Raw genomic sequence first — 19,706 nt, forward strand, 5'->3', positions numbered from 1 at the left:
AACTGCACGCGGATGCAGTCCGTCGATCCGTTTCAGTTGCGGTGCGTATACAGCAGTGCAGCGATCGTTTCCGCACTGAGTCTATTTTTGCTGTGCTGCACCACACTGAATTAAAGTGGCAGCGCATTGTTCACATTAAAATAGACATAGATTGACAAGAAACTGTAATAATTTCATCATATACGCATAATTCAGTTAATGTGTTCTAGTGTTACTAAATTACAGGGTCAAGAAAAACAAAAAAGTATGATTATAGTAACCAAAAGTTGCAAAATGCCATCATATATGATTTTTTTACCCTAAAAAAAGACAGAGTGAACCCAAATGCGTCTCATTCTTCTCCTTCTTAGCAACAGATATAGCGCGATAGCTTTTCTTCAACTCGAACTACATGTAAAACAAAGAATCACAATGATTACAATTAATTTTCATACTGTTTCAATGTCTTAAACAATGTCAAAGTTAACGTTTGGATTTAAAATCAAAATTACTTACACATTTTTGATTTTGTGGCACACAGAAACTGCGGATCAGTAGCGCACTGCAAACACAGCATATGTGAAAGCACTGCATACGCACTGCACACGGAGTATGTGTGAAACGGCCGTTAGACTTACATTGACACTTAGAGGCTTGGGTGCAGCAGCAGTAGTTTTCAGTTTCAGATGCCATTGTAGAACTGTATTATTCACAGTCATCCATGATTACTTAAATCAATGGGTGAACATGTCAAATATCAGGTCGTCACTCTAATATGGCAACCACCATGTGCGGACCCTCTCCATGTAGAATTAAACAGCTTTTATAAGGTTACTGCTATGACTGGAGTCTTCATTTTAATGTGAGTGTTCATGAGCCCCCCACCACCACCACCACCACCCCTCCACACACATTGTGCATGTGTGTGTATGTATCTGTGATCTGTGATGTATCTCAAAATCTGTGATTAATCACAATTAACTATGAAAAATAATGTGATTAATCATGACAATCAACAAAAATGTTGACGAAAATAAAAAAATTACTATGCAGGAAGACTATTATGCAGTTAAATTGCTCAGTGAGAGAAAGCAAAGACAGAGGAATGGGTTAATAAGGGGGAGGGAGGCTCCAAGCGTGTGATGTAGGCCAGCCACAAGAAAGAATGCTTCTGCCAAAGAACGAGAGAAAGCTAGGGAAAAATAGGGAAAGGCAGAGGAGGAGACAGAGTGGAAAGGGGGAGGGAATAGAAGCCTGTGTGTAATGATGTGTATGTGTGTGTACAAGTGTGTGTCTGTGGCATGGCTGTGGTTCAGACTGTTGAATGAGTGGGCCTTGTGTAGCTGTACTCCGGCTACCTTCTCTCCCCTAGATCCACATGTTAGAGTAGAGTGTGTGTGTGTGTGTGTATCTCTGCATGTGTTTGTGGGAGACAGCTGACCTCTAGCCACAACTACTTGTGGAGGAACTAACTTGCGGAGAAACTACACACATTGGTATTTTTCAATATTAGCACAAGCCAACTTTGTCAGCAAGCACAGAGTTTTCTTCTGTGCGATGAGTGGAATGACATTGTGGAGAGCTTATTGCTTGCTTGTGCTGGTATCCCTGATAGCTCTGCAGGGAAATGCCCACCCACAGTGCCTGGACTACAAGCCTCCCTTCCAGCCCCCGGAGCCCCTGGTCTTCTGCAAGGAGTATGCCAAATTCGGATGCTGTGACTTAAACAGGGATAACCAAATATCCCAGCACTTCTATCAGATCATGGACTACTTTGATCACTCTGGATACATGGCCTGTGGGAATTATATCCGCAGCATTCTTTGCCAGGTGAGTCGCAGGTCATGTTTTTTTTTTTTTGCTCCCTATCAATAAATATCAGTAAATATAGTATTTAAAAACATTTACCTAAAATACATAAAATTACAGTTAGAGTAACCAACAATGTCCAGAAAAGATGCTGAAATTATTTTAAATATAATTAGCATTAAATAAGTGGTTTGGAGGTTTAATTGAATTATTGAATCTATGAAATGTTTATATTATGTAATACAGACTGCTTGTAAACTCTAAATTCATCAGTGTTTATAGTAAGGAGGTAACATCATTGCATTAGGTTTTAGAAGTCTACATCGCTTCTTTATTAGCAAAAAAAGACAAAATATGTTTATGTGCATTAATGTGACATACTGTATTACTATTTAAGGTAATTTAATGTGGATTTCACTCTTAAATAATAATTCAATAAACCTACACAAGGTCAATGAAGTAATCCCAAATACTGTACACAATGGATATCCTTGTGAAAACATGTACAGCATTTAGGCTATATATACAGTAATGTTGCTTCACATTAATGAGAATCACCATTATAAATAATGGGATTTTTGCTTAATTTTCATGAAAATAATGTCATAACATAAATAGGATTTTCTTTAAGCATAGAAATCATTTCTTATTTCTTTATTTTGATTTTTGAACATGTTGATGACTTGGATATGTTCTTTACTGGTTTCTTGAGCGTCACCCATATATAGAAAACTCACAATTACTATGTCTTCCTTATGGTCTTTGTGCTGTATTCATTTCTTTAGAAAAAAAAAAAACTAACCCAAAACTGTAAGCAGACTTTATGTAGAGAGAGTTTTGGTACACAGAAACGAATTATGTCAGACCATGAGTTGTTAGTTAACTTTGAGTATTGTCAGAGTCTTGCCTACTGTTCCATTTTTTAACCAATCAAAACTAATGCCTAAATTATATATAGTAATTTATTCAGAATACAAATAAAACCCCTCACATCACTATATCTTCAGGGCTGTTGGATTAAATGATGACAAATTATCATACATTGTTGAGATTTCACTGGGCGTGTGGTTGGCGAATGTTATTACCTGATTCATATGGCTACTCAGTAAGGAAGTTGTGCTCAATGATTGCATTTGTTGGGACTTTTATCCCAGACACAGGGAGCTGCTTGTGTTCTATCTCCAACCTGCAGAGAAGCAAAATATACACTTCCCCTCTAACTAGTGAGAGGATATATCATAATCCTGTGTGAAGGTGGGGAACAGAAAAGCATCTGAATATGCAACATGATCACCAAGCAAATCAACTTGTTGCTTCCTGAAATCAACTCCATTCAGCTGAATTACTGACAAGCGAAATCCCCATCAGACATTTTGAATCAGTTCAAGTCTGATTACTTTTCCCTGCAGAGTGATTGATAGCTTGATGCGTGAGCAACCTCCTAAACGTAGGTTCTGGTCCCATGGAAACGAGTAAGTAATTATATACACATAAACATTTGGGAGCGAGATACTACGGTTGCATTTTTTTAGCAAAAATTACATAATACTCCAATGACAGATAGGATAAGAGTTTGGATTAGGTGGGTAGAGTTAATAAAACATACATTCCTGTTCCCTGTATTATATCATTCACAGCTAAAAATACAACTCACTTTAAGTTTTTCTGACATTTCACCCAGAAAATGGAGCACACACATGCCCATACAATCAACAACACTTCCAGCTTCAGCCACTGATCAGACTGATTTTTTAATATTGGAATTTTGTACCAAAAAAAAAGTTAATGCAATCACTAATTAGCATTTCCTAATTACCTGTTTCTCTACTTATTCACTGCCTACTTAAACCCTTTGTTGTGTCATGGTCTTTGCTAGATTGTTGTTGTGTGTTCAAGTAACTCACCTCACTCTCTCTGCCTTAGTTGGTCCTGTCTCGAATATCTACATTGGTTTCCCATCTCTGTCCATTTGTCTGGTGTGTGATTACCTTCCAGATTGTATGCACTTGTTCTCCCTGCACACATGAATCTTCAAAGGAGGATTCCTCCCAGATCTGCTCCTTACTAACATGACACATACACATGCCTACGAACACACACTTCACAGAGGATTCCTCACAGATCTGCTCTCTACCTGACTAAGACGCACACACACCGACGAACACACTCATCACCTTCGTACTGCAGTCGGTGCCGGGTTCTTCGCCAGCCCTAATGAAGTGATCCTTTTATTGTCAATAAATTATGTGAACTGTTCCTCTGCTCTTGGGTCTCTTTGTCTTCCTCTAACAGAACAATCTAGGCAGGATGGACCCAGTGGAGGAATCCACTCTTCGCTCTGCCCTGTCTCAGCAGGGAGCCTTACTGGGACATCAGCTGGATCAGATCTCCGCTTTTAACTGCTCTCTGGCGATGACAGCATCGCAGCTCACTGAGCTCACCTCTGTCATCCGACAACCCCGCCAGCCTCCCGATACCACCTATGATGCGCCCTCACCGGCATTTCTGGATGATCCAAGCTCTGCCCCAATCCTCCAGCCCCGTTCTCAGATGAGGCGGGCTCTTGTCACACCTTTCTTTCATAATGTTCCTTGTACTTCTTGTTGCAGCCCTCAGTTTTTCCATTGTAAAGTTTGAAGGTGTCATGCATCATCATGCTCCTCAATAGAAGGGCTGGTGAATGGGGAACCGCCATGTGGGACAATGGACATCCCTGTTGCGCTTCATTCCAATTCACCATAGAGCTCCTCTGAATTTTTTATTGCTTGGCTCAAGGTCGTGAGGCGGCAAGGGTTTTATCTGGACTGTCTCAGGGAAACCGGTGGGTCGTGGACTGTGCCATCTAGTTTCTCACCCTTACCACATCTAATGAGTGGAATGTTCACGCCATGTGGGACAAGTTTTTGCATGGGTTATCTGTCGACATCCAGGATGAAATCTATACTTTGGACCTGCATCCCCGCTTTGACGACTTGGTGGACCTGGCCATCCCAGTGGATCAGTGCCTGTCCCTAGGTCGCCACCACCATTCTCCAACTGCCAGGTCATCTGAATTGTGGTGCGAGGCAGAGCCCATGCAGACTGGGAGGACTCAGCTTTCTCCAGAGGAGAAGCAGCAACACCTCATTCAAGGACTCTGTTTACATTGTGCCCATCCTGGCCATTTCTCCATTTCATGTCCAATAAATAGACACCACTTGTTATCAGGCAGGGGGTTACCCCTGGACAAAAACCCCGGATTACGCACTCTTCTCCCGGCCCAGCTGCAGTATGAATCAACCAGTCATGCTGTCTCCGCATTGGTGGATTCCAGAGCTGAATGGATCTTTATGGACATTGATGTGGCTTCCTAGTGGCAAGTTCCGAGGTTCCAGTAGGACAAACCAATCACAGCCCATACACCCCCCGGACCGTCATCACCCATTCCACCAAGCCAGTCACCTTTGTCTCTGGAAATCATTCGAATAAGTTGTTCTTTTACCTGATCCAATATCTGATGGCGCAGATAGTGTTGTGGCATCCTTGGTTGGTAACGCACAACCCACAAATAGACTGGTCAATCAGTACTGTTCTTGCTTAGAGTTCGTACTGTTTGTCTTAACTCTGCTGCCTCTCCTGTCCAGTCTTGTGTTTAGTTGCAGGATGAACTGGTGGAATTATCTGGTGTACCATTGGCATACCATGACTTGAGGGCAGTGTTCAGCCAGTCCCGAAATGCGACCCTTTCTCCTCATCACCCATTCAGCTGTGCTATTTATTTCCTCCTTGGCACTTCTTCTCCTCAGGGAAGGCTGTATTCGCTCTCAGGCTCTTGAGATGGAGGCCATGAACAGGTATATCAGTGATTCTCTGGCAGTGGTCTCATCTACCCTTCCTGTTCTCTGGCAGGTGTGGGGTTCTCTTCATGGAGAAGAATGGCTCGCTTAGACTTTGTATAGGTTATCAAGGGCTGAATGACATCATGGTGAAGTATCGTTATCCTTTGCCGTTGATGTCCTCAACTTTCGAACTCTTGCAGGGAGCATTTTTGCGAAGTTGGATTTACCCATTACTTGCCATCTTGTCCAGATCAGGTAGGGGGATGAGTGGAAGATGGATTTTAACAACCATGGAAACCCTTCGTTGTGTCATGATCTTTGCTATATTGTTGTTGTGTTCAAGTAACTCACCTCACTCTCTCTGCCTTAGTTGGTCCTGTCTCATATATCTATATTGGTTGCCCATCTCTGCCTGTTTGTCTGGAGTGTGGTTACCTTCCAGTTTGCTGTGCACTTGTTCTCTCTGCACACACGACTTTTCAACGGAGGATTCCTCATGGATCTGCTCCTTACTACCACGACACATACACACACCTACGAACACATTCTTCATGGTTGATTCCTCGAGGATCTGTTTGCTACACGACCACAACACACACACACACACACACACACACACACACACACACACACACACACACACACACACACACACAGATGAACACACTCATCGCCTTTGTACTGCAGTCTGTGCCGGGTTCTCCTTGCTTTCCCAGCCCTGCTGAAGTGATAATTTATTGTCAATAAATTGTGTGACCTGTTCCTCTGCTCTTGGGTCTCTTTGTCTCACTCTGACAGTGTCTTTAGATTTCAATATTATCAGGGGAAAAAAACAAACCAGATACAGTTTAAATGTTTGTGTTTCACACAGCCTTTCCTGTTAAAGAGTGTTGCAATAATGTATCTTCTCTTCTCAGCTCCTACTTCTCAGTTTGTAATTTCAGCATAGAATAGCTTTAAGATGAAGCTGAAACCTCATAATTGCTTAATGAGTGACACTCACAAACATACAAGCTAAGGGAATTTGAGGTCCCATGAGTGGAACAAGTGCTGTGGATGAGAGATCAAATTCTGGGACCATCTGTTTCAGAATGGATTCCATGTGGAGTTTGATAAATCAGAGATTCTGATTTTATGCAAAGGCTCATCATTACAGAACCATATAAACAAAATGATTCAAAAGAGGGAGAAAAAAATTATAATACAATGATTGGACAATGGAAAGAAAATATTGAAGGACAATAGGACCAGAGGGTATATGCATGATAAAAATAAACATTGCATCTGAAGAAAAGAGAGTGCAGAAATTAGTGCTTTTCCCTGCATTGTTTACAAAAGGAGACATTTAGAGATGCTCTCCGAAGTGTTTACTCTAAACTTGTAACATGGTCACATCACATAGGAAATCGCCATGTTAGTTCAGAATGTTTGTTTGTGTTGTGCCTTTGATGTCACATGCCAGATACATTTACAAAGAAGTAAGTGAAAGGAGTATATTAATGTAATCATTACTCAGAAGTTTCCAAAAATTGGACTTGCTGTGCCTTTGACATCACATCCATTCAAAAAAGTTGTAAAAGAAGGCAGTTCTGTCCTCAGTAATGTTGGCCTCAAAAGCAGTTGTATCTTTGGACATTGGTGGGAGTAGTTCCGAATTTCAGAAAGTATAGAACGAATGTTGCTGTCTGTTGCCGATTTTCCTGTGAGATCAGTCTAAATCTTGTCAGTGAAACAGCATATTAAATATGTTTGGATTGTCAGCATGGCAACTAAACTAATTATATGCGATATGCAGTATATCAGTCAAAATAAGACAAAAAAAAAGTATGTCTCATTGACAGCTTTTACTAGTCGTCTTAGCCTGGACAGCACTCCTTGATCTGAAAATACAGGACTGTATGGTATACCCGATTAACTCAACAACCTATTAATTTTTCTTGTTCTTGAAAACTACAATGAACTTTTGCTGAGTCAAGTGTTTCTTTGACATCGTCACTCAGTACAACTTATTTCAACCCCAGGTCTTCTAAGGTTTTTCCTTCCAAGCACACCAAGACTAAGAATAGGATGTATACCCCTCCACTTTTCATGTCTGTGTAAGTGGAGATTTAGAGTAAAAAGTAACTTAAATATTGAGCTGTTTCTCACCCACCTCTATCATGTCCCTTCTGAAGACGTACATTTAACCACTGGAGTCTTATGGATTCATTTAATGCATCCTTTATGTGCTTTTTGTGGCTTCAAAGCCTAAATATCAACTATGCCAGTATCCGCTATTGATTACACTATCTTTAAAGTTTTACGAGTGAGTTATCCCATAGATCCAAATCACTTTAGGTCCATTATTTGATAAATGTCATTACAGTAATCTCAGAAGATTTCAAGTCCAGAGCTGGCAGTTTTGTTGCCAAGGCTGGCCGAGTCCTGCAATGGGTGTGGTGTTGTGGCTAAGACTTAATGAGGGTTTGGTTGGTCCAAAATGTCCAGCGCTACTGTATTTATAGCTAAAACGATCATCACCAGCTGCTGGATTGAACCGTGGGATCCCGACTGCAGAGAGGACATGCAGAGTGCCACGTTTGCCAGACTATGGAAGGAGGAGATGGACAAAAAGGATTACACAGCCAAATTAAATGTGCTTCAGCTGAATTGACTATCTGAGTGATTATAAGATTAACTTGAAACTCAGTGAAGGTGTATTGATCATAGTAGCAAGTCAGTGCTCATATTAAAAGGTAACTGAATATTACTTCACAAAGCTTAATTTTTGAGTGTCATGTAGTAATCTTGATCTGTCTCTAGGAAACTTCCCCAGTGCCTTATATTTCAATTTATGTATTTTTAAACACTTTTTATCATGAGCAACTTACTCTGCATTCAAGTTATCCATTGTATCACTATGTGTTTCCTTGGAATCAAACCCATGACCATGGCATTGCATGCTCTATCAATCTGCTACAGGAACTCTACAGTTGAGCTATAGGAATAGTTCACCCAAAAATGGAAATTCTCTTATCATTTAATCACCCTCATGTTGTTCCAGACACGTTTGACTTTATTTCTTCAGTAGAACACAAAAGGATATTTTCAAGGACATCGTGATAGCTGATTTCCATACAATGGCAGTGAATAATGCCTCATTTTAAAACTTAAAAAGCACAAATAAAAATAGTCCATGCATAATCCATGCAACTTCTATGTAGTATTCCAAGTCTAAAGGCATACAATCACTTTGCATGTTGAACAGTCTGAAATTTAAGTCCTCATTCACTCAGAATCAGATCTATTCATATAAAGTAGGGTGACCATACGTCCTCTTTTTCCCAGACATGTCCTCTTTTTCGGACCTTAAAAAAGCATCCGGCTGGCATTTGCAAAAATGCGCAAAGTGCTGTTGTGTTCGGCATCAACAGTTGCTTGACAGTAGCAGCGAATGACAGCTGAGTGGAAACAATGCCCTATGCCAGTCTCCAGTTAGTTTCATCACTTTTTGTGGGATGGGAATATTTGGCCAGTGAAAATACTGAGTGGCTAGTGACTTTGAAATACCACTAGCCACAGTGGCCGGTTAGCGAAAAAGTTAATGTTCAGCCTTGCTATCCACTGCTATTTTACTGTGTGTCAATCAGTGTTTGCTAAATTATTTTGTGTTCAACAGAAGAAAAACAGTCTTATTGGTTTGGATGACATGGGTAAATAATTACAAACTTTTCATGTTTGTGCTAACCATTTCTTTATATCACATTATTGAATAAATCTCCATTTAGTTCTCCATATTTCAGGAATGCTCACCATATTCAGCTCACCTGTATGATGCAGAAGATGCCAACACTCCAATGCGGGAGCTTCCTGGTCTCTGTGGGAACTACTGTAGTGATTACTGGCTCCATTGCCGTTATACTCTCAGTCTTCTGACCAATAACAATGAAACGTATGCTATTGAGGAAGACCAAACTAAGTTCTGCAAACATCTGGAACTGAAGGATCCAGAGTACTGTTATCCAAACGTCCTCTCCAACGATGAGCTCAATGCAAACCTGGGTGATGTTCAGGCAGATCCGCAAGGCTGTATTCAGTTATGCCTGGAAGAAGTCGCAAATGGTCTTCGCAATCCTGTTGCAATGGTTCATGCAAATGATGGCACTCACCGTTTCTTTGTCGCAGAGCAACTGGGTTATGTGTGGACCTACCTGCCGAATGGCTCTAGAATCGACAGGCCCTTCCTGAATCTGACCAAGGCTGTTCTAACATCACCTTGGGCAGGGGATGAGCGAGGGTTCCTTTGCATTGCCCTTCACCCTCGTTTCACAGAGGTGAAAAAGGCCTATGTCTACTACTCTGTGTCTGTGAAGAAGCAGGAGAAGATTCGCATCAGTGAATTCACCTTGTCTGATGCAGATATGAACATGCTGGATCACTCCTCAGAAAGGTGAGGAGAGGGGACTGCTAGTCATTAAAAAGGGGTCAGCACAAGGATAATACGACACAGTTAGCCACCCCAGTTAATATGTAATGAACTAACATTAACTAACAATGAAAACACTAATTTGAACAAATAATAATATACTACTAATAATATACTACTAATGCTAACAAATATAACTTTATTGCAAAATTTTACCAAATTAATAAGCAAAGAATTCATTAGAAGATCGAATTTTCTCTTTAGATTCATGGTTTTAAATGATTTTGTCAATAAAAATTATGATTTTTTAGATATATATTTATGCCAATTTTGGTTCACAGGACACTTTTAGAAGTTGTCGAGCCTGCATCAAACCACAATGGAGGTCAGCTGCTCTTTGGTTTAGATGGCTACCTGTACATATTCATAGGAGATGGTGGTAAAGCAGGAGACCCTTTTGGAAAGTTTGGAAATTCCCAAAACAAGTAAATAATCCTTTATCTTTCTTTATATTACACATTTGTACTTGTGTTGTTACTGAGCACGTATATATATATATATATATATATATATATATATATATATATATATATATATATATATATATATATATATATATATATATATATATAAGGGTTGGGAGGGTTTCTTTTGAAATGTATTCCCTACAGATTACAGAATACATGCTGTAAAATGTCTTTTGTAATGTATTCGATTACTCAAGGTCAGTAACATATTCTGAATACTTTGGATTACTTCTTCAGCACTAGTGGATTTTTTCACTTGTTTTGACAATAAAAACTCTGCCAATACAGTAAGACAAAATACACATGTTAAAAATACTTTAGCTGAAAAACCTAAATATCTTATGCAGTGTTGTTTCTAAAACAAGATAAATCAAATTGACCTTGTTTTAAGGATTTTTAGATATTTCTACAGGAATATTATTCTGCTTTCCTGTGTATATATATATATATATATATATATATATATATATATATATATATATATATATATATATATATATATATTATTTGTTTTATTTTATTGAAGTAGGTATGTTTAAATATACAGTATGTTTGATATTGCAAAGCTTATTGTTGAAATATTTGTTTGCATATATTAGAGTTGGTTTACAGCATGTCAGAAGTTTTTATAATTAAATAAAAAATGATTATTGGTGTTTGTTTGATTCTAGAGGTCCTTTTCATTTCAGTCAAATTAGTTGAGTTAAGGACCATCCTAAATCTGGAGTAGAGCATCATTTCTTTTTACGAGAGGGAAAGTAAACAAGAGGCCTCTTCACAGACCAATGTTAATATTGACATAGGTCATTGTGGGCTATGAAGGCTAGCGAGAGGTTAGAAAGGATGCAGAGAGATAGAGAGAGAAAGAAAAAGAGCACAGATGACACTAATGTTTAAAAAATATCGGGATCTGAAGGCACAAATTATTCACATTTTTCTAATGTCATTATAAAACCCTATTCATATGTTTTATAAATGACTCTGTACAGCTGAGTATTAATGTATAGTATAATTATTGCTTGTTAAGAAAACCTCTCATTTAAAACTCATAAACATGCAAGTTTATAAAAAGCTATTGTGCAAAAACAACACTATGATTTACAGGTCCACTCTCCTTGGCAAGGTCTTGCGAATTGACGTTGACAACAATGACTATGGCGCCCCCTACAGTATACCACCAGACAATCCGTTTGTGGGAGAGAAGGACACAAAGCCAGAAATCTATGCCTATGGCGTGAGGAACATGTGGAGATGTTCCATCGACAGAGGCGAAACAATCAGTGGCCTGGGGCAGGGCAGAATGTTCTGTGGGGATGTTGGGCAGAATAAATATGAGGAAGTGGACCTAATCGAAAAAGGAGGGAATTATGGATGGAGGGCAAAAGAGGGCTTTTCATGTTACGACAACAAACTATGCTCCAACTCTTCACTCAGTAAGGATGCTTGTCAAATTTGACCTTTTTGGAGACAACCCCTATTTCATTCAGTTTCCTCTCACAACTGTTTTCGGCCTGGTTCTAGTGGTCTTTTGGAGAGGTATTTGAGGGTAAATACAGTGGCCCCAAAAGGTATTTGGACACTTAGGTCATTTCATTGTATTAGATCAGTGGTTCTTGAAGTTTCAAATTCCGACCCCAAAATTGATATTGAAGTGAAGCCATACACCATCAGACTTTGATATGAAACAGCAATGCTTCGTGCTCCGAGCCTATCTCATTGCAAAGGGTGGCTTGCAATCTGCTGTTTGTTGAACAAGATTTTATGTGCTTAACTATTTTGTTTGCACTTTTGAGAACACTGTTAAGCTCAGGATCAAGTGATCTACTGGCTAGAGACTCACTATGTACAGTATAATATAGTGTATAAACTTAACACTTTTAAAATCTTTGCCTCAGAGTCCCTTGTTTTTACCTACCTTTACACCGTGCCATCCGTACATACACCAACGCAGTTATCCCATGAAAGTCCCATCGCTCTTATTTTGGTGTCTAATTTGGTAAAAATGTCACTGCCTGTACATTCCCCTCCAAGACCGAGCAGAAGAGCGTATCCTCATGTAGTTTCCCTTCAAGTGTGTAACTGATGAATGGCAGTAACGGGGGTGGCTGTGGCTCAGGTGGTAGAACGGGTTGTCCACCAATTGCAGGGTTGGTGGTTCGATTCCCGGCCCACATGACACCACATGCTGAAGTCTTGGGCAAGACACTGAACCTCAAGTTGCTCCCAATGGCAGTGAATGTGTGTGAATCAGTGTAAAGCACTTTGAATACTGCTAAGGTTAAAAAGGCACTATATAAGTGCAGACCATTTACCAGTAACTGCAACAAATTAGACTGATCAGTAGATCAACCTGTAGTGCATATATTTTTTGTGTTTTTAATAAGCTGTATTTAATGCTGTAACTCCCTTTCCTTTCGGCAGAAAAAGTCAATAGGTTTAATAACACAAGTAGGATGCCTTGTCCGGGACGGGACGGGACACCCCCCTCCCCCTCTCCCCATCAATTCGAACACTGTGTCTTATGTTTGGTGGAAGTAGACGGTTTAGTCGACTCAGACAGATTGTCCACAATTTCCTCAACATTTGTAGACTTCAGAATTAGCCATTTATCCATTTCTGTGGTTGCGGTTTCCATGTGCATCTATGTGCCATTTGCAATGACACACCAACCTGTCATAGCTGCAAGGGCATCATTGTGTGGCAACAGTTGAAGAACCACTGTATTAGATAACTAAATATTAAACCAAGTGGCATCAGCAAATAAATGATGACCTTTTCACAAAACTAACCTAACTTTTCTTATCTATTTTTGCAAATACTTTTCACCAAATTGACCAAAAGGTCATTTTCAGTTCTGCTCAAGTTCACACAAATGTCCTAATAGAGTTATCACAGGTGTAGTTCATCACATTAAGACATGTTATACTAATGTTTTACAAGAAAGTGTTCAAATACTTTTTGTGTTCATTTTGAACAGTATATATCTATTGTTTTATAGATACCTAACAAACTTGTTTTAAATATTTGGCTAGAAAAGTGTGCTTGTGTCACTTAGTATACTTTTTGATTATCTGTATCTTCAAGCACTTAACCAAACCTTTCCCTGAACAGACTTGTTTTCCTTTTTTGTTTAGATGATATCCTTCCGATTTTTGCTTATCCACATAAAGTTGGCAAGTCTGTAACTGGTGGCTACATCTACAGAGGCTGCCAGATGCCTAATCTTAATGGTCTGTACATCTTTGGGGATTTTATGAGTGGGTATGTATGTTTTCTGTTCTTCCTGACCTAATACAAAATTAAATCATCTTTCTTCATATATTATAGTGTACAATTATAAATGAATTAACACAAATAACAAAACAGGACTAATACATTATTTATTTCCATAAACGATTAATCACTTTCCCATAATGAATTATTTATTTCAGTAGCTTCACTATGAACCGATTCAATCAAATATCCTTCCTGTCCTATGCATCCTAGGCGACTGATGTCACTACAGGAGAACCCTGATACTGGAAAATGGACCTATAAGGAGATTTGTATGGGCAGTGACAAAACTTGTAGTTTCCCTAAACTTATAAACAGCTATTACAAATATATCATATCTTTTGGAGAAGATGAGGCAGGTAACTTTGAGAAACAGATCAGTGTATTTCAATGTGATTTTTATTTCTTTGCATCTTTATTCATATTAGACTTTTTATTTTTAGATCATCTACATTTTAATACAAAATGTTAGCTACTTTTTCAGGGTGACACATTCTTACATAGATCACTGTTTCCTGTGTTTTTTAGGAGAGCTTTACTTCCTTGCAACAGGAGCGGCCAGTGCAAAAGCCAGAGCAGGAGTGGTATATAAAATAGTGGATCCATCAAGGTACACATAATGCATCACACGTTATAATACTACAGGATTTAGTCTGTGGTGCCTGATATGCAAGTTAATATCCAGTTTATAAAACACTGTACAAATTAATTATGTTATTATTTACTCACCCTCATGTCATTCCAACCCATGTTGTTATTATGGACCCTTTTCAAATTTGTGGGTTTGAAATGTGGAAGTAAACTATTGCAAGGTAAACTCCACTTTTACTTTTACCTTTGGTTACTGTGATCTTGATCTGCAAATACCACAGTTAAAACTATTGATACAATGGAACTTTCCCTCTGTGTAAAATATTTTCTAATGCTCTCTGATTATAGAAAAGGCTTGGATTGTCTTCAGAAGACTGTATTTTATTCAGCAAGATCCTGATGAAAATATACCATGAAATAAAAATAATTCCCACTGTCACACCACACCATACCAGACGCGAGGCTGCAACACACGATAAAAATCTTTTCCATGTTAATCAGATTTTTTGTCCTAACCAGCCATGACAGGGCATTCAATTTTTTAAATGGTTTCTATTTTCTGTGATGTCATGCTGGGCAGCCCAGTCAAAAACGGGCCTAAAATATTCTCATAACAGTATATTAAAGCCGGGGTGACACTAGCCAGTTCAAAACAACTTTATTTTAGCCGAGGATGTCACAGACCTACAGAATGTTGTGTTTGAGGTCTCGTTCTCTTCAACCAGAGCTGTCATAGAAACACACACACACACACACACACACACACATACACTGGCTCATTTTGACTTTCCGATTCCCTTTCACATGGAGATAGACGAAATAACAACAGAATACTGCATGGGTTCATGAAAATTAAAAATGGTAATAGACTGAATTTTGATGTGATTCATAACTTTGCCCTGCTATGTATGTGGGATCGTGTACTATCACCTTGAGATATGCCGTAGAAAATGTATGTCCATACTGTAGGTATATTCAATTAACAGACTGTTCAATCTGACTGTTGTAACATCTGCTTTTATTGTCATTTATAATAATTTATTGTATGATTATCGTGGTATCGCATCACGTCTAGCGAATGAAGGCAACATAAAAGTAATCCATATGACTCTAGTAGTTAAATAAATGTCTTCAGAAATGATATGATAGATGTGGGTGAGAAACATTAAAAATGTAAGTCCTTTTTTTTACTATAATATTATATTAGACAGATATTAGACAGAGTCACTATTTTTAAAGTGAATGGTGACTGAGACTGCCAGTCTCTAACATTCTGTCTAACATCTTTTGTGTTCCACAGAATACAGAAGGTCACATGGGTTATAGAGTTATCACTTTAAAGAAATAGTTCACCCAAAAATTTTAATTTTCTCATCATTTACTCAGCCTCATGCCATTGTAGATGTGTATGACTTCCTTTCTTCTGCAGAACACAAATTAAGATTTCTAGAAGAATATTTCAGCTCTGTAGGTCAGTACAATGCAAGTGAATGGGTGCCAAAATTGTTATGCTCCAAAAACCACATAAAGGTAACATAAAAGTAACCCATAAGACTCTAGTAGTTAAATCCATATCTTAAGAAGTGATATGATAGGTGTAGGTGAGAAACAAATAAATATTTGTCATTTTTTGCTAGATATTCTTTTTCCTTCTCAGCAGGGGGCAATATGCAGAGAAGAATGTGAATCACCAAAAACACAAGAAGAATGTGAAAGTGATCTGTTTCTCTGTTTCTCATCCACACATTAATATATCACATCGCTTCTGAAGATATTGATTTAACCACTGGAGACTAATGGATTACTTTTATACTGAACTACATTATTTTGGGGTTTATGTCAGTGTGTCACCTTTATGTTTCCGAGGACTCTTATTTTGATATAGTTTTTGTCTTTTGAACTACATTTCCCATGGTGCACTGCCCTCATCATAGCCATCTGTTCCCATCATCCTCACCTGTTCTCCATTCCTTCATTTACTCCTGCTTTCTCAAGTTTTGCTTTTCCTCTAGTTTTGTTCCCTCTGTCAGATCTTGTTTGTTGCTACATGAGTTCAGTTCTTGTTTGTTGTTTCCTGAATTCACGTTTATTTGTATTACTATCATCATCTTCATTAAAAGCCTGCACTTCCGTCTCCCATCACAGCAACTACTCATTACAACTGTATGGAATTGCATATAGATTTTTGTAATTGAGGCACATTGTAACGCAGTGTTACAATGTGCCCAGTCGGTGCAACTAGGATCTAAACCTGGCTGGTCACTTCTGTTGGCTAGCTGAGAATTAAAAGACTATGTAGGATGCTAGCTAAAAGATTGGAGATTAAAATGATACCAAGTTTGCCTCATTTTAAATAAACAGTAAAAACAGAGATGAAAACTTACTTTCTTGTGAATTTTTACTTTTGCTACTTTAAAATGAACTTTTGGTGATATCTTCCAAATAAGTTTTGTCTTACCAGCATGTATGGATCATTTAAACCATGTGTGTTACAACTAGCCCCACGTTAGTTTGGGCCCCGCACTCCCCTACCCACTTTCAAACCTACTCTAAAAGTTATTTTTGTTCCCAAAAAGTAACTAGAGTAAATGTAGCACATTACTACCCACCTCTGAATGATTTTTGGGTGAACTATCCCTTTAAAGGAGTGAAGTGTTACTTTATGTCTAGAGGGTTTCATATGTTGAGTGCCACAAAACGTTTGAAAACTACATAGAAAATATTCTGGAGTTTCAAATGATAAAAATGGTTTGTGAATGTGCCTGACATTTGTTCTGTAGGGTGTAAATTGTGTTTTTTTACACTTGAATTCAACATCTGTGAAATAAACAGCTGATAATTTTATTTTCTATATAGGAGGGCCCCTCCAGGCAAGTGCAGCTACAAGCCCACTCCAGTCAACATAAAGGGAAAACTGATTCATTTCAGCCCTAAGGAAGGTAAAGACACAGTCAATTCCCCTTATTCCCATTGGAGGCATGAGTCAACATTACTGATTATTTTCTGCTTCAGTTTCAGTACACTAATTTACCTGTTTGACATGCTTTCACAGAGTTTGTTATTAACAAAAAAACTGCACTAACAACAACTGCCATTCCCAAGCCAAAACCAACCAAACCCAGTACCACGACAACTCCCCGTCCACGAGTACCACAAACAACTCTGAGGGTGGCTCCAGTGACCACAGTCCGACCATCTACACAACAGCCACGCACATTTCACAGTACCCCGCGGCCCAAGCCTCCCTCTTTGTCAACTCCAAGGGCAGCATATTGGACACCTACACCCAAGCCCACTGCAAAGACCCAAAGGGGCAGACCTGGCAAACGAGGCCGAGACAAGACCAGGAGGAAAGGGAACCGGGGAGGCAAGTCTCGCACTGGAACAGTGAGGCTGGTCAGCGCTGATGGCCGAAAAGACCATGGCCGATTGGAGATCTTTGTACGTGGTGAATGGGGCACAGTGTGTGATGACTTGTTTAATATTAAGGCTGCGGCTGTAGTCTGCAAGCAGTTGGGATTTCCAGTGGCCATCCGGGTGGCTAAGAGAGCAGAGCTGGGGGCAGGAGGCAAAGGGCTCAGCATCCTACTGGATGATGTGGAGTGTGAAGGGACCGAACGGTCTCTACTACACTGCAAACATGCCAAAATTGGTAAAAATAATTGTTCTCATGAAGAGGATGTAGGGGTGATTTGTGGCCATTATGAAAATGCAATTATGTTGGAGAGAATGATTTGATGTTATTATAGGCTGTGTTGTTCTTATACAGCTCATTCCATCTTTCAGCTGTCATTTATAGAAAAAGCTGCCTATTGTAATTGACAGAAAATAATGTTTTCTCATTTAAAGGGTTAGTTTATGCAAAAATGAAAATTTTGTTATTATTTACTCACCCTTATGTTGTTCCAACCCCATATTACTTTCTTTCTTTGGTGGAAGACAGAAGGAAATGTTAGGCAGAATGTTAGGGACTGACTGTTTCAGTCACTTTAATTATATAGAATAAAGTGGCAATGAAAGTGAATGGTGACTGAGACTAACAGTTTGCTCAACATCTCCTTTTGGGTTTCATGCAGGAAATAAATGGGTTTGGAACAACACGAGGGTGGGTAAATGTTGACATAATTTACATTGTTGTAAAAGACTATGACTAAGAATATGTCCCCATCCATTAATGGCATCACTATCCCAGCAAGCTGGAGAGAATCAGAGGCTTTTCTATTTGTAAAATTATGGAAATTTGTTTATTCCAATCTAAACTCTATAGATGTACTGTATAGAGTTAGCTACTGTACATTAAAAAAAATATATTATACCTAACAAGTGTCAAATAAACACAGGTCTCACAGGTAATATTAAATCTTAGATATAATAAATATTCTAATAATCAATAATAAACTTCAACACTGAATCATGCATTGTTTACACTGCACTGTGAGTTGTTGACCATCTCACACAACAAAAGACAGTTGGATGGTGAACATTGTTTTGCCAGTTGAAAAGACAAATGTATTAATCATTATTTCATAAAATTGTTTCTTATAATACAGCAGTGAAATTAAATTAATAAAATTTGAAAATGTGCTTAAAATAAATCCATCTAACATACCTGAGATCAAGAATTTCTCAGATTGTTCATCTATCCGTCAATCCATCTATATCCTTATCCTATCTAGGGTCACAGGGGTGCTGGAGCCTTTCCCAGCTACCCTGGTCTGAAGGCAGGGAAACCCTGAATAGGTGACCAGTCTGTCACAGGTAGAACACATATAGATAGACACACATACTGACAATGTAATATTTTTCTCTCAGATTGTCTTTTTCAAAATCAATTCAGGTTATTTTTATGTAAATAATGCTATTTTTTCATGCTGAATGCTATTGTTGCACAGATTTGTGATGATTTTATCAAAACGCAATGCTGGACATTAAGAATTTAAAAATGTAAATAAAAGTGTTTGCTTAATCATTCCTGGATTTACTGTCATTTTCAAAAAATATTTTCAGATAAGGCACACACACACACACACACACACACACACACACACACACACACACACACACACACACACACACACACACACACACACATACACTACCGGTCAAATGTTTTGAAACACTCATTCTTTATTGTAATTATTATTTATTTTTTTTCACATTTTAGAATAATAGTAAAGTCAAAACTATGGAATAACATAAATGGAACTATGGGAGTTATGTTGTGACTAAACAAAATCCAAAATAAATCAAAACTATGTTATATTTTAGCATCTTCAAAGTAGTCACCCTTTGCCAAGAATTTGC

The 19,706-nt window shown here is 38.6% G+C and overlaps 1 protein-coding gene across 2 annotated transcripts; it reads left to right on the plus strand.

Annotated features, from left to right (window-relative positions):
* The first annotated feature begins 1,317 nt into the window (after positions 1-1,317).
* Positions 1,318-19,365, plus strand: LOC127661721 (HHIP-like protein 1). Of its 2 annotated transcripts, XM_052152561.1 has the most exons (10): positions 1,328-1,475; positions 1,595-1,809; positions 9,389-10,035; positions 10,353-10,496; positions 11,643-11,971; positions 13,673-13,799; positions 14,025-14,170; positions 14,340-14,421; positions 17,259-17,341; positions 17,455-19,365. In XM_052152561.1, the coding sequence occupies exons 2-10, from the start codon at positions 1,744-1,746 to the stop codon at positions 18,138-18,140; spliced, it is 2,310 nt and encodes a 769-aa protein (XP_052008521.1). In that variant the 5' UTR covers positions 1,328-1,475; positions 1,595-1,743; the 3' UTR covers positions 18,141-19,365. The 2 variants fall into 2 exon arrangements, with proteins under 2 accessions (XP_052008520.1, XP_052008521.1); XM_052152560.1 differs by having other exon boundaries at positions 1,318-1,809.
* Positions 19,366-19,706: the final 341 nt, after the last annotated feature.

The sequence above is a fragment of the Xyrauchen texanus genome, chromosome 21 (assembly GCF_025860055.1).
Source record: "Xyrauchen texanus isolate HMW12.3.18 chromosome 21, RBS_HiC_50CHRs, whole genome shotgun sequence".
Lineage (NCBI taxonomy): Eukaryota > Metazoa > Chordata > Actinopteri > Cypriniformes > Catostomidae > Xyrauchen > Xyrauchen texanus.

Excerpts from the sequence above, each read along its gene's own strand:
- LOC127661721 (XM_052152560.1), top strand. The coding sequence starts at position 1,537 with ATGAGTGGAATGACATTGTGGAGAGCTTATTGCTTGCTTGTGCTGGTA. Across the intron at positions 1,810-9,388 it reads TCCGCAGCATTCTTTGCCAG|GAATGCTCACCATATTCAGC; the intron begins GTGAGTCGCAGG and ends TCCATATTTCAG. Across the intron at positions 10,036-10,352 it reads CTGGATCACTCCTCAGAAAG|GACACTTTTAGAAGTTGTCG; the intron begins GTGAGGAGAGGG and ends TTTGGTTCACAG.